The sequence below is a fragment of the Rousettus aegyptiacus genome, unplaced genomic scaffold (genome assembly GCF_014176215.1).
Source record: "Rousettus aegyptiacus isolate mRouAeg1 unplaced genomic scaffold, mRouAeg1.p scaffold_m13_p_4, whole genome shotgun sequence".
In the NCBI taxonomy this organism is placed as follows: domain Eukaryota; kingdom Metazoa; phylum Chordata; class Mammalia; order Chiroptera; family Pteropodidae; genus Rousettus; species Rousettus aegyptiacus.
The window spans coordinates 112,184,543-112,199,567 of NW_023416307.1; the positions used below are offsets into that span (position 1 = coordinate 112,184,543).

Below are 15,025 nucleotides of genomic sequence, written 5' to 3' on the forward strand. Positions count from 1 at the left end.
GAAAATAATTGAATAAATGTATCGAGATATATGCGTGAGGATATTTTTGAATCATTGATTATAATACATGTTCCTCAGCGGAGGATTGGTTAAATTATGGAGCATATGTAGGCTGGAATGTCATATAGATTAAGGACCCTAAAGAGAAGGCAGCCTCATGGCTTCTGTGGTGTTTCACCACTCCCATGTGGTCCTGGCCTCATCTCATCCCCTGACATTCACAGCCAATCCTCTGACTTCCCCTGCCATATGGGCTGGGAATGACCCAATGAGAAGTACCAAGAGTGTCAGGGAGAGCTGGGGGAGACCTAGAAGGAAGCAGAGCATTGAACCAACAGCTCCCCACAGTGGAGCTGTTGTGGAGGAGAAGGTGGTGGCATAGTTGAGGGAAGGGGCACTCAAGAAGTGTGAAGTGGTAGGTATATTCCTGTACCAGGTGCACAGATTCAAGATAAAGCAGGGAGGAGGATTGTGGTGAAAGTTGCTGTAACCTTGGCTTCTCCACTTCTCTGAGCCTCAGCTTCCTCTTCCAAACAGAAATACGAACCACTTCACAAGAGTAAGTTTGACAAGTGTAGTGGCTAAGTTTTGTATTGGTTTTGAATCTTCGGTCTGGCAAGTACCAGCTGCGTGACAAGTCAGTTAATAATAGATTGTAGCATTTATTGAGCGCGTACTGTGTCAACCATTAGCATTCTCCCCTGACTAGGATACTCTTATTTTTATTCCAGTTAACAGGAGGAGGAAACAGTAACGTGGAGAGAGTAAGTCATTTGTCTGGGGTCCCAGCCAGGATTTCTCTACCCTCCTCATTACCCTGACTTTTCTGCGCAGAAAACTGGGAAAACAATAATACTGACACTTCCCGTATGGTTGGGAGGATTCTAGAGGAGGCCTGGCAAAGAGTTCGTGCTTATTAAATTATTATCAAAGCTATTATGATGATGATCTTTGTGTTTTCCTGAGTTTTTGAGGGAGCAGGCATCACTTGCACAAAACCTTTGGTTTAAAAAACGACCTCTCAGTTAAGGAGGAAAAAACTGCAGCTGCCGACTTCTCAGCGGTTCCTAGGGCGTGGGCACGCGGAGGTGGCCTAGAAGGCGGGGCGGGGCCAAGAAAGAGGGCCAGGCTGGAGGGGCGGGGCCAGAACTAGGGCATCGCGGCTGGGGGCGGGGCCTGGAGAGAAGAGGCGGGGCGCGAGCCCGAGGCGCATGCTCGGTGGCGCGGCCCGCTCCTCCGCGGCCGCCGGCGCCACCGCCCACTCGGAGCTGGCTCGGAGCTGGCTCGCAGCTGGCTGCCGGGGTGCAGAGCAGGGGCAGGCTAGGCGAGCGCACGGACATGGCCCCGTGGCTGCAGCTCTGCTCCGTCTTCTTCACGGTCAACGCCTGTCTCAACGGCTCGCAGCTGGCCGTGGCCGCTGGTGGCTCCAGCAGAGTGCGGGGGGGCGCCGACACCTGTGGCTGGAGGGTAAGGAGAGGACGGCCAGATTCTCGCCGTCCCCAAAGGCGCGGCGGGCGCGGCGCGCACAGGTGCTCGTGGGCGTCCGAGCTCGCGCCAACTTGGTTGCTCTGGGGAGTCTCGGGTCCGGCTGGGATCCCTGCGGCTCCGGACCTTCCTCTCTCCTTCCCCAGGCGCGCGTCGGCCAGCCCCCGTGGGGATAAAGGGGCCGCCAGACCCCCGGCTTTGTGTTGCTAATGAGGCTCGGCCACAAGCCGGGGTCCAGCTCCCAGAGGACGGACGTGAGGGGCGTCCGGCGGCGAGTGGAAGGAGGGCGCCCTATCTTTTGTTCCCCGCCCGGGACCTCCTCTGCCTCAGGGTTGCGCGCCCCTTTGCTGGGATCCTCTAAGCTGTTCGGATCGGGGGCGCATTGGAGCGGGAGTGGGAGCCTTACCCCAGATCTCTGGTCCATAGCTCTGCAGAATCTCAGGATTACCAGGGAGATGACCCGGAGCGCTGGGGAAGGATGCGTCCCCCCTCTCGGGGCCGCTTTGTTCCTTCAAGGCCGGGCCATCTTCCCCCCACTTTCACTCGACCCTGGACTCCTAAGTTGCTGGGAAATTTTGTACCTCGTTCACACCCCTTCATCTCCAGATGGTCTCACGAATGATCTCCCGCCCTCTGCCCCAACTTGAATTGAGGATATTTTTCATGGCCAAAGGGAGGCAAGAATTTATCACCTCGGTCAGGTGCCGGAGTCCACACTGGTCTCTGAGAAGTGCACAGACTTCCGCCGTGTGCTTGGAGCCCTCTTCCCCTAACGGAGCGCTCCTTTGATGCTGTCCAGACGGCTGGGCATGGGTGAGGGGTAGAGCGCGTCAGAACACTGCCGTCCCGGGTCCTTACCAAGGATCCTGGCCTTGGGCGACCCCAGGACCTGGAAACTGCATCTATCTGGCCCCTACCTCCCACAGAAGCCCAGGAGAGCCGGCTGACGTCGGGACACTCACGTGTAGAGGGCATGGGCTTTGCTTTCAGGCATGAGATTGGCTCTGCTCCTGGGCAGCTATTAGCCTCAGTTTCTTCACCTGAAAAATGGGAATAAATGGGGATTACATACCTTTCCCAGCACTGTTGCCCCGAGGGATGGGGCATGGGGCAATTTGCTTAGAGTAATGTTGACCCACCTATTCTGGGGTCTCCCAACGTCCTCAGCACAGTCAAAGCCTAGGACCTGATGTGCCTTTAGGGGCACAGGCTGGTGCCTCAAGCTCACTTTCCCCATATTCTGAGAAACAGTACGGAAACCCAAGTATGAGCCAGGCAGCTAGGATGTCCTCAAACCCAAAAGCTGCCGGGTAGACAGCTACAACACACCCTCCCATCAACCCCATAGTGAATGTAACCTTCCTATTCAAGAAAAACATCACATTTTCCTACTTTCTCCCATTCTAGGAAAGTATCACTATTCTAATGTTTTTTTTTTTTTAATAAATAGATACCAAGTTTTCCCCAGCTTTTAGATCAGAAAGTTTTCCTTGAGACTATCTCATGTCGACTTATTGATTCTCTTAAAGCTTTTGGATCTAGACTGATAGGTTGGCTTTTGGATAACTGTAACAGCATCATAGGCATTTTATTTTGGGTTTTCATATGATGGCATAGGTAGACCAGTTCAATTTGTTTTTTGCAGTTGCCTACATGGCTTCATGTGTCAGTACACAAAGCTTGTGAAATTTTAATGTGTTGAGTATAGTAGCACCTCAAAGGAACTAAGCTGAGTGGTTTTGTTCTCTTTGCTTGTGGCAAATGTTCTCCCCTAAACTTGGACCTGTACAGAATTAATGGTGGCCCAGTGGCTTCACATTCATGCTCACCTCCTCTCTCCCGTCTTCTAGTTGGAGGTCTTCAACAGCTCCTACCTTGGCTCCACCAGTCCTTTCCTTGGGTCATCTTCATCCTCTTCTCGAAGGGAGCATGGAATTCTCTGGACCATCTCCTAGGCTCTTCCCAACCTCATACATGGCTCCTTCTCTCTTGGACTTGCCTTTGGTGCATCTGATGGAGCCACCAGCTTTCCCTGACCCATCTTGCCTACTGGCCTAGCATATTCACCTTTCCAGCCTAAGCCGCTGCCCCTCTCACTTGCTCCATAATTCCCGTGCCCTTCATGTGCAAGGCATGGTTTTCCCTGCTCTTAGGATGCCTTTTCTTCCTCCTGAGAATCCCCCTGCTTGGCCTAAGACTCAGCTCAGTTGATGCCTCCTCAGGAATGCCATTGTCCTTGCATCATCTTCTCATGCAGGTTTTTTGCACTTCGGTTCTCACCAGACTAGGTTGTCAGTATTCACATGTCTTCAGGCTAGTTTCTTTATGTAGATGCTTAACCTCATCTTGGTGGCCTCAGTGCCTGGAGCCCTGTAAATCTTGGCTGAATTCAATTAGAAACTGCAGCCATCCTGCTAAATCCTGTTTTAAATGATAGATTTTAAAAAGTGGGGGCGAGATCAGAACACCAAGCTCCAGTGTCCTCTCCATAGCAGGATATGCACATGGTCTTCTTGCCTGTGTTTTCTTTTTACACCTCAGCACCCCCTCTGAACTCCAGCATTACTTCCTGGGAAAGCCTTCCCTACTCCTGCCTCCCTAGGTAACTTCCTTCAGAAGTTGCTCTGTCGGAGGACTGGCCAATAAGTACTGGTGTACAGTGACTTGGATATTTGATTCATGTATGAGTTTCCTACCAGATATGGATGTTCAGTTTGTAGATGTTGGTCTCAGTTCTGAGGTTGCTTATAGTCTAGTTGGGACTATATATAAGAATGTGGATCGATTATGTTTGATAAAAATAAGAGTAAACTTCCTGTGGGTCCAGGTCAGGACCTGAGAGAGGGAGAGTAAGCCCTGAAGGAGGTGCAGGATCCTAGAGCTGGAGAGAAGCTGACCCCCTTGATCTCCAGGGACCATTTGTTTCAGGAACTCTAGCCCCTGCAGGGATGTGTATTTTCCAGGACTTGCAAGTTTACTACAGCCAGCTAACCCTCTTTCAGCGGCTCTGCTAACACACCCTTCATGGCTGCCCTCAGAAGAGCAGCCTGGTTTAAGTGGTCAAATTTCACAACCTCCCCGTTATTAGCGGTGCAGTTAAGGGACTGATACCATCTTGAACACAGCCCAGTGTTTTAGAAGTGAGTCGTGGGCACACTTCCTCGGCCACTTTTAAAAAAATCTTTTAGGGCCCTCGCCAGGTAAAGTTGTTCTTTGAGTGATAAATAAAGTTTTCCCAAAGAAGTAACGATTTGTAAAACATCCAGAGGGGAGGTTTTGCATCCTCTTTGTCACTGGGTCTTAACTCTTGCTTTTTGATAGTGGAATGGGTTTGTTTGTGGTAGGTAACTTTGTATCAATCACTTGTACTGAGGTTTCTTTCCCACCTCTTGCTGGTTGTGTGAGAAGCCTATTTATGGAACAAAGAATTAGAAATCTACTCACACAGGTTTCTGTTTAGTGGCTTTTCCTGAAGTGGAGGGAGAGGAACATTTCTTGCCTTCCTACCTAAATGGGGTATACCTTCTCTGGTCTGTTATCCCAGAAACAGTTTCTACCTCCAAAATGCCTGTTCCTTCAGGAATTCAGGAAGCCAGAATGCTGGCATCTTCTTTACAGTGAAGTGCAAGTTTCCCATTTAAGGCAAATACTTCATCTCAAAAGGTAGAAAGAAATAGGGTGGTACTTGGAAAAGAAGAAGTTCCAGCTGGTTAAAATTTAGGTCCCTGATAAAAGTCCAGTCCAAGAACTCTCTTTGGCCGTGGGCCCAGGCATGTTTATTTGATTCCGAATTGGATGCGTTTTCATTCACTTGCAGCTTTATGGCTCCCAAGCCCTCATCTGGTCTGCATGTCTGTGGCCATGTCATCCGTGTTATACATGCACTTGTGTCCCTTACAAAATTCTTGGCTAAAAATGGCTCAGTCCTGGTTGACACGTTTTTTAGAGAGATATTTTTATAAGAAATGCAGCTCTTCTTCCAGCCTGTTTCGTAGAATTAATTGGGAATCCTCCTGGCCCATGTCCATCTCTCTTGAGCAGCTCTCCTTTCCCCACCTGACCCTGGAGTCCCTGCAGTGCCTGGGGCATTATGCTAGTTATTATCTTGGGGATACAGTTGGGTGAATGTGACTAGCAACTAAGTATGGGCTGTGGCACCATTTCCTTTCAAACAAGATTTCCCAGTGTGAATCTATGGGCTTCCAGTATTATCAGGATTGCCTTGGAGCTTGTTAAAATGCAGATTCAAGGCTAATGGGACCAGAATAGGAGTGAGATGGGGCCCAGGAATTGGCATTTTAACAAGTTCCTCTGATGCTCTCTCAAAGAAAAGAGCCATTGCTTTGGGAGACAGGCTTCTGTGATCAGAAGCCACATTCTAAACATTTAAAATCAGAATTTGACTTTAAATTGCTTCACTGGACTTAGGAAAGTGGAGACTGTAAGAGCCCTGGCCAATGAAAAGGGTTAGGCTGCTGAGGGGGTACCTGGGGAGCCAGCGGGGCAGCGTACCTAGTGTGGGTGGATGCCCCTGGCCTGAGGTTAAAGAGGAGGCCAGGAGTGAAGGAGACCTGATGCTTCCACTGGGTTCCTCCCCAGAACAGCTGGGCTTGTCTGGAAAATAGTCTCAGGAAGGAATAGGGTAGCATCCAAATCGTATTCTCAGCGGTTCAAACCTTACAGACAGCTTCCCTACAAAGGAAAGAACTGCTAATGCTTTTTGACTCTTTATTTTAAGTTGAATATTTTTCATGTTTCATTTCGCCTAAGATGTGTTAGATTTTTTTTTTAACTCTTTTTAAACATTTGAACCCTCTTTCCCCGCACGGGTCCCTAAACTTGTCACATCCAGTGCCCCAGAAGATGTCTGCTGCTTCAGGGGCCACCTCATCAACAATTGATTGTCTTTTCCATTTCCCCTCATTGCCTTTCATGTCTGCCTCTGACAGATGAGTTTTTAGGCTTCTGGAAGCTTGCCCCCCCCACCTCAATTTGTAAGAGTATAGGCTGAGTCAAGGGCTTAGGCACCCCCAGAAAATTCACAGGCTGGGCTGGGGGCAGTGGCCTTGGAGCATACCTTTCTTCTGCCACCCCAGCCTGGCAGCTGAGACCTTTTCCATGTTGTATCTCCCCTAGATCTGGAGAGTCTCCTGCATTCAGCAAGCCCAATGGGGCTATCTGTGCTGGTGCTATGGGCCCCATCTCCAGGCAGCCTGACTTGCCTGGCCAGTGGGAGGCAATGTCCTCCTGGGCAGTGTTTGTGTTGGCTGCTGGGTTGTTCTCAATGGGCCTGACACATGATTAGGTGACTGATGGCCCTGCATCACATTGTCTCCTCCAGGGCACTGGGCCTTTGAAGCGCTTCCCGGTGGGAAGTAAAGAGACTATTTGCTCTATTAAAATGCCTTGGTATTTCCTCTGTTTAACCACAGGCCACTTCCTCTCTGCCACTCTAAACTCGGCAGGGCCACTGGCTGATTGAAAAGACATAAGCCCAGGAGTGATCACATCCTATTGAAATAGATAGTCTTACTGCAGATTAAAGCTGGGGCAAGCCTCTAAGAAGAAACCAAATATAAGGGGGAATCCTTGAGGGGGCTCCTTATCTTGCTCAAAATTGACATAATTCACAATTGAAGTCCTGAATGCGTAAATGGGTACTTTTTTTTTTTTTTTTTAAAGAAGGGAAACCTAAATTGTAACTAAAGCAGTGTGTGTCTTATCTGCATATGCCAGATTAAAGTGATTTGATCAACTGAATTTCTCATTGTGTGAGTTGGAAACTCTTCAGTGTCTGGAAAGAGCATGATAGACATACTCGGCTTATTCTTTACTTGGAGATTCTGTCCGCTTGGTCTCATGTGCTCAGAAGTCCAAGTAAGAAGTTTGTAGCTTAAATAATACCGAGAGTATCTCCGGAGAGACTGGCCCTCATCCTTTCCCAAGCAGTATCTTAAAAGAAGGTTTAATTAATTACACCATGCAGGAAACTAAAAATTGAACAATTAAAACATTACCTAAGTAAAAAAAAAAAAAAAAAAAAAATGAAAGTTTAAACTCCACCTATATCTTGTTTCTGTGAAGGGGCCTAAAAAAGAAATAACTAGTTAGTCTCCAGTGGAGACTGTTATTTTAACATTTACAGCTCCGTTGTACAAAGTATCCATGATAGAAACGGCTTTCCTTTTCTTTGGTTCCTCCTTTGGAAATGTTGGGGGAAGGTGGATGTAGCTAATTAAGGCTACAACATTTAAAGGGGGGACTTAATAGGTACCAGCTGTCCTCAACAAATCACTGGGTGGATGACAAAATAAAGATGTGATGTGAACACACATGTAATTCTCTTTTAAAACGGAAGTTGGCCTATAAATTGTCTGAGTTAATAGCGTCAATGAAAACTACTCTACTGTGCACTTTCAAGAAGCATTGGTTTTATAGTTAGCCTAATGGTAAAATGTCTTATTTGCATAAGTCTGGTACTTTAAGAGTTGAAAGGGCAGTAGATGGCAAGAATTGTTGGAAGTTCAACAAATTGTAATTTTTTTGCAGGTTTTTTCATTCCAAATCTAGTAGACGTTAATCATGAGGCTTTTCATGAAAATTACGGTATTGTAGGGAATGTTGCTTGAACTTATCAGAAATGCCATATAAAATTGAAGCAGCAACTTTGAAAAGGGAATGGAAATTAATAGTATTAATTAAAATTTCACACATTTAAATGAGTACTTCAAAGGAATCCTTTTGAAATCATAAGGGATTAGACTTTAAAATAACTTTTTTAGATTTGGAAAGTACTTTATTCTCTTAAAAACTAGGAATTTTTCCAAGTGTTCTGTTTTGTCAGTTTTGTAGCGGCCCCCCCCCCCCAATTGAATGGTAACCCTTTAAAAAATGCTGGCTATGGCCCCAGACTTCTGTTCTGAGATGGACAGTTTTACTCAAGAGTGGGAGGGTTCTTGGGAATAGAGGGAGGGTTTCCGTGGAATGAAGAGGTACGTTTTCCTGAGACAGGCCATATGGTTTAGAAATTTCTTTGTGATTTTATTCTGTCCAGGTGATTTCTGGTTTCTCCTCTCCTGAAACGGACCTCCTTTTATCTGAGGAAAATGCAATGCAATCCAGACCAAACGCAGGCGCAGACAGCTAGCGTGGTCCCTGTTGAGTGACAGTGTACCTCCTCCTCCTTCTGCAGTGGGCTCATTTGCTCTGGGTGGGGCATAGGTACTCACACAGTTACGATTTATTGTAAATGCCCAATATCATTTGGAGCGAAGAGGCGAGGGATGGTTTTTTGAGCAGCTACTCTGTGTCATGTCATGGTGTCGTTCCATAGTAATGGCGAGCCAGTGCCTCAGGTGCTGCCTGGTGCCCACCTTTGGAACTCTCGCTTTTTAGTCCGTTTCTCAATTGGTTCTCAGTAACGCTGTCTTCCTGCCCTGCCTCAGTTTCCCCTGCTTTGGTGCAAGCCCACCTTTCTCTGTGAGGCTTCTCCACACCACTTCCCCCTGACCCCCAGTCTTCCCATGTGAATGTCACCTGTGCCACAAGGCCTGCACTTAGTAAAATCAGATTCTACCCATCATGTTTCCGGATTTAGTGAGAATGCATCTAGCCATCTGCAGTGATGCAGTGAAGAAGCAGCAAAAACTTGATTTGTTTATGAAGAAGAAAATTTGGATGGTTTAGAGGAGGCTTAGAGGAAGGGATTGGGATGGCTGAAGAAGGCAGGTCTCACTAAGGGAATGTTGAATAGGGCTTCTTTGTTAGTGGAACCAGAGGTGGGGTGACAGTTTAGGCAGAAAGAAATGTGTGGGCAGAGCTAGAGGAGGGTGGCTCATTGGAAGATGTGGGGACGGGAAGGTTGAAGATGTAGGTTGGTACTGGATAATAAAGCACCTTGATTTTGCCTGTCAGGAATGGTAGGGCTTGGAAAGTTTCTCCGGTGGGCGGATGGCTTCATAAGATGCCCAGTGACTATTCCTTCATTCAGCAAGCATTTGGTGCTTTCTGTGTGCTAGGCCTGATTTAGGGAGCTGAGATTGTGTAGGGGAGATGAATAAGATAACAAAATACCAGACCTGACCACCCTATTTAAAATAGCAGCCTGCTGCTCTCTCTCTATTTTTTTCCCCTCATTTTATTTTTCTCCACAGAACTTTTCACCATGAGACAAACATAAGATAGTTTTTTTTTTTTTTTAAATTTTTCCATCTGTCTCCCCCATTGCAGTGCCAGCTCCATGGGGCCAGGCCCTCTATTTTTTTTTTGTTCCCTGCTGCAGCACGAGATCAGTGGTAAGCGCATAGTAGGTTCTCTTTACAAGTTTCTTCAATGGCTAAGTGCTCTCTGCAGGAAATAAAAATGATGAGAGCAGTGGCTGCACAAGCGGATGATCTCGGGTGGCCTCTCCAAGGAGGTGACATGTAAGTTGAGCAATTGTAATAAAAATTTCCTCTGAAATTCTGTACTTATGTTGTCTTGACATTGGCACATCATGTGGCATTAGGTGCTGAGAGTAGTATAAAAATATGTTCCACTTAATCATTCACACCACAAATTATTGGCACTGTGCGCCCTATACTGGCCAACTGCTGCCTTCAAGATGGGCTCTCAGGGAATAGTGGAGGTGGTGACTGGGGGTGGTATTGGATGGGAGTCACACTTTGCAAAGTGTCAGTTGCTTGAAGAGACTATATGTGGATTATCCGGGTTATACTGCACTGTGGATGAGAAAAAATGTAAAAGGTTGCTGCTAAGTACTAACTAAGCATCCTGGTTTTGGGCTTTATGAAACAGTGGAAATGAAATGACCTCCCCACCCCACCCTCAGCAGCAACCCTCAATTGGTATGAACTTTGTCTCTTTAACAGAGGTACAGGTCTCATTTTGTTTCATTCCCCTCTGATTACGAATGCATTTCATTTTCCGAAGTCACTAGACGGTCCATCCAGAATCAAAGATGCTCTTTGCCTCCTTTCCGGGGCTGTGGGTTTGCTGGCCAGCTGTGGTAATGAGTTTTTACTCGGCTTTGATTTTCATTCCTTGCCTCCCTGTGGGAGGAACTAGATATTTCTGATCTTACCTCTGCTCATATTCAGATCCAGCCAAGCAATCAGTGACTTCCCGGGCTTTTTTGTGGGAGACTGTGGGAAAAGTCCTGGTTGGCTGGCTATGAATTAATGAAATCCTTAGACGGCTTCACTAAAGATAGCTCCTGTGGTTTAAGAAAATAGCATTGCCTTTTTAATTTGAGAAAGAGGTCATGGAATTTTACCAAAATCAGGCAGAGAAAATGTAACATCTGGTTGTGCTGTCTAAAGACTGCTTCGGGGTGGTGAGAGTGGTGGGTTCCCAGTGTCCTCTGTGTCCAAGGTGATGGTCACCCAGGTTGCTCAGAAGGCCGCTTCTCTCATTATTCTCCTCCCTGGGTTTTGAAGTCCTCGAGAGTCAGAAATTCTACCCAATATCTTTTTGCTTGAGCAGATTTCCCACCCACTGAACTTTCTCCCTTCTACCTAAAAGGCCACACTTTTTTGTTTTAAGTGCATAGTTGTTGAGTTGGTCAAGACTAGTGTAATTTTTGCTTTTATTTCATTAAAAAAAAAAGGATGGGGTGGGTAATGGGGGAGCATTTGGATGGGAGGTAGGAAAGTTTTAAAGAGCCATTCTAAAAAGTTTTTTATTGGTAGGAATTCCGATAAGAGGAGAAAGAATGAGAAATTGCAGAAGAGTTTTAGGCAAAGGCATAAAGGGGATTTTAAAGGGACCTGTGACTTTTTTAAAAGCAGAGAAACATGAATGTTTTAAATGTCTGCCGTGTGTACGGTCCAGCTGCCACTGCCCAGTTAAGTGAATAAGTCATGCTATAATGTTTTTCAAATTTGTTTTTATCCTGGATATATTCTATATTAAGACTTTATATAATTTTCCTTTAAAAATTAGTAATATTGTTGGGCACACGTTTTCTGAAACTAAAGAGGAAGATGAAGTTGTTGCTGCCCAGCACCCATCCAAACCAGCAGGTGGGCAGCCACCCGTACTTAGGGCTTCTCTGAACTGTACTGTCTCTCCCATATTTTGTATTCTGAAAATTTTCAAACCTATAGGAAAGTGGAAAAAACAGCAAAATGAACACCTATTTCCCCTTTGCCTAGAGTCACAGATTCTTAATGTTTCGCCACAGGTTCCTCGGTCGTCCTTCTAATGTCCTCCATGGTTTCTTTCTGAACCCCATTCAAGGATTCAGACAAGGATCACTCATTATTTTTAGATGACCTGCCTCTTTAGTCTCCTTTAGAACAGTTCCTTCACCTGTTCTTTTTGGTACTTTATAACATACACATTCTGAAGAGCCAAGGTCACTTGTATAGGCAGACCCACAATTTGGATTTCTGATTGTTTTCTCATGATTAGGGTCAAGTTAAAGATTTCGGCAAGATCCCTGTGAAGGTTATGATTTTGCGATATTGTTGTATTTAAGGTGTCGATAGGTAAAAAAATATAGGTGCAGTTTTAGCACACAGAGACCTTGCTAATGTTTTAACCTCGTTTAGTTTAATGTAAACCTCGATGCTTTACACTCAGGTTTCCCTTTTCCTTTATCGAGGGTCCAAAGAAAGTGCAGGGTGTCTGTCATTTGTGCTATCCTGTAATATAATCTCTTTCTTTAAAGACTATTTGAAATCAACTATGCTCTCCCAAAATTAGGAGTGCTGTGTCTCAAGAATGCTTAAGGCTTTTGCTATTCACACAGGCTTGTTGCAAACAGTGGTAGATGTCGCCCTGAGCGACTGGGAATGAGTTCTTATTAAAACCTCTGTTTGGCGGGGGGCAGGTTTACGGTTGAATGCTTCCTCACACCAAAATTCAGCTATTCCTTTCCTTTGTGCTAAGAAAACATTGAACTTTATTTCCCGTAAAGGCCACTTCACTCAAAACATGTCCTCAAAGTCAGCTTCCAGCCTTTTAGTTCTGTGATTGCGTATTGCCTAAATTATTTTATTAGAGTCTCTTACAGACAGTTTCATTAGTTTAGCTTGAATTACTATCTTCTACCTAATTACATGGCTTTTCTTTCTTTTATTTGTCCCTACCCCAGAATTAAGGGCCAAGACATGTAAAGTTAATATTGATTATTTTTCAAAGTAAGTTAAAGCATCAAAAAGCGACAAGTTGTTATTCTTACAGGGTACCAGGGAAACGAAAGAGACAAAGCCTCCATCTTTTATTCATAAGTCTAGGGAGACTGCGAGGGCACAGGCGGGCCTGCGTGCCTGCCGTTTGTTCAGCTTTCAGGACCTGGCCTCCTCCCCTGCTGGCCGTGAAATGTCATGCCGAGATGTAATAGTGGGACATTCAGCATCCAGAGAATGGACCACAGAAGTTCAGCTTTGCTTTTCATTTTCTTTTCTGGCACCAAGTTCCCTGTCCCCTCCAGCCTGACAGTGAAAGGCCAGAAAGCAGCGCTCTGGATGCTGGCAGGGATGTGGTGCAGCCCAGCCCAGTGGGCCGGGCTCCTGTGTTGGAATGCACGCCCAACACAAAGGCTGGGCCAGGGTGGGCCTCGGGAGGGGGTGCATGTTGCCTTTGCTTCGTCTGGTTTGCTCTGGTCACGGGAGAGAAAGTTCTTGTTTCCATGGCTCTGTCCCTCTCAGTTTTGGTGGAAGCGCAGAATGCCTTTGATTTCAGAAACCACTGAGGGCTTAAGCATTTATGTATGGGGGCGGGGGAGACTGAGTCAGAGGGCTAGGGCTGTGAGACCCCTCGGGCTCTGACATTGTGTTTGGATGAAGAGAAATCAGGCAACCTTTACTAAATGGCCTCAAATTTGACTTAGAACAATAGTTCTCAATCGAGGGTGATTTGGGCACTCTAGAGACATTTTTGGTTGTCACAACTGGGAAAGGGAAGATGCTACTGGCATTTAATGGGTAGGGGCCACAGATACTGCTAAACATCCTCCAGTGTACAAGTTGGCCCTCCCCAATAAAGAATTATCTCACCCATTATGTCAATAGCGCTGAGGTGAAAAACCCTGACTTAGGGGTCCCATTTTGATATTCGAATTTCTCAACTTGCGTAGCTCCACAACACTTTTCAATTTCCTTTTTGTTTAACAGAAGCCGCTGGTTCTATAAATCCACACCCAGGATGAATTTCCATTAAACTCTCCAAGACATATGATTAAACTATTGTGGTGCTCCTACAAGATATGCCCTGAATGCAACTACTCTTTTAAATGCAAAAGACAATTTTTTTTGGCCATAATTTGATCAAAGTAGCATAACCTGTGCCTCTGTTTTTGTTACTCACTGATGGTCTGTGGATAACATTACATTTTTTCAGCATGAAACCCAACACTTCAAATCCCTAAAGCAGTCTCAAATTTATGGTTAATAAAAGCATTTATTGTACTGGATGTCATCTGTTATATCACTCTGGGGCTAGAAACTGGCAAGCAGTGGACAGGAAATATTTTCATTTCAAATCGCTTCAATCTTATGGTCTAGGGGCAAAAGTGTCTGATTTCAGGAAAGCTGAGTTGAATAGCATAGTAATGAATGCATTTTTACTTGATTAAGCAGGCATTCTCTCCCTTTCAAACAATCTTCTCTCTGGCGTGGTGGGGCTAAATAAACATGTGATGTTAAATGATAGCATTTCTTGTGTTGGCCATACTTTCTCTTTGATCATAAACTTTTCAGTGTTTTCCAGGAATCCTCAGCCGAGCAGGAGCAAGGGGGAAAGTGGAGAATGGTTAAACTCAAGTGTTGATCCTCTTGGTAATTGTTTACTCTCTGGGCAGAGGACGTTTTCTGGGATGATGCTGACTCTTGCGAATTCTCCTTTAAAAATGGCAGTTTTCCCTTGCCCTTGAGATTGTGAATTTAGGATGAAAAAACATTTTGATTTTTTTAAGGCTGCATTTTTATTGTAATTTGAGTCCTGATCTCCCACATTCATCAAGTAGACAGGGTGAGGAGAGTTACATCCACAGGCAATGCTGTGTAGTGATGATGTATCCAGGACAGGGTGCCTGGCTGCTCAGTGCCTTTGAACCTGTTATCTAAATCATCATTTCCCAGTGAGCCTTGGAGGTAGGCAGTTATTTCTGATGTGGTTCCTTTTTTTATTTCCAGACGAGGAGTCCATGACACAAAGAGCCAGGAAAGGATTAGGATAGGAGGCCACGTGACTCGGAGAGGCCTCTTTCCGCCAGAAACCAGAGCCACAGAGTTCTTCGGCTGCCTGTGCCCCCGGCGGTCAGGCTTGCCCTGCCTTCTGAGCCCCCCAGCCTGGGATGGACATCTGCCACGTGCAACACAGCAACTCGTGGGGATAGCAATAGAGCAAGACTAGATACCAGAGTGATGTGCAGATAATTAAACTAGGATTCTGCATTTACCCCAGAGGTTCCCAAACCTGGCTGAATACCAGAATCGCCTCAGGAACATTCTTGGGTCGGGGGGGTGGAGTGAGAGGAGATTCCGAGCCTCACTCTAGACCTGCTTAAGTGGGATTTCCAGGGGAAGGCCAGGAA

The 15,025-nt window shown here is 46.0% G+C and overlaps 1 protein-coding gene across 1 annotated transcript in view; it reads left to right on the forward strand.

The window, feature by feature from the left end:
- Nucleotides 1-1,244: 1,244 nt before the first annotated feature.
- Nucleotides 1,245-15,025, forward strand: part of IL17RD (interleukin 17 receptor D) — a 61,870-nt gene continuing 48,089 nt past the window's right edge. The window contains exon 1 of the mRNA XM_016131673.2: nt 1,245-1,467. Within this exon, the coding sequence (XP_015987159.2) occupies nt 1,339-1,467 (129 nt within the window). The 5' untranslated portion in view covers nt 1,245-1,338. The remainder of the gene's footprint in view (nt 1,468-15,025) is intronic.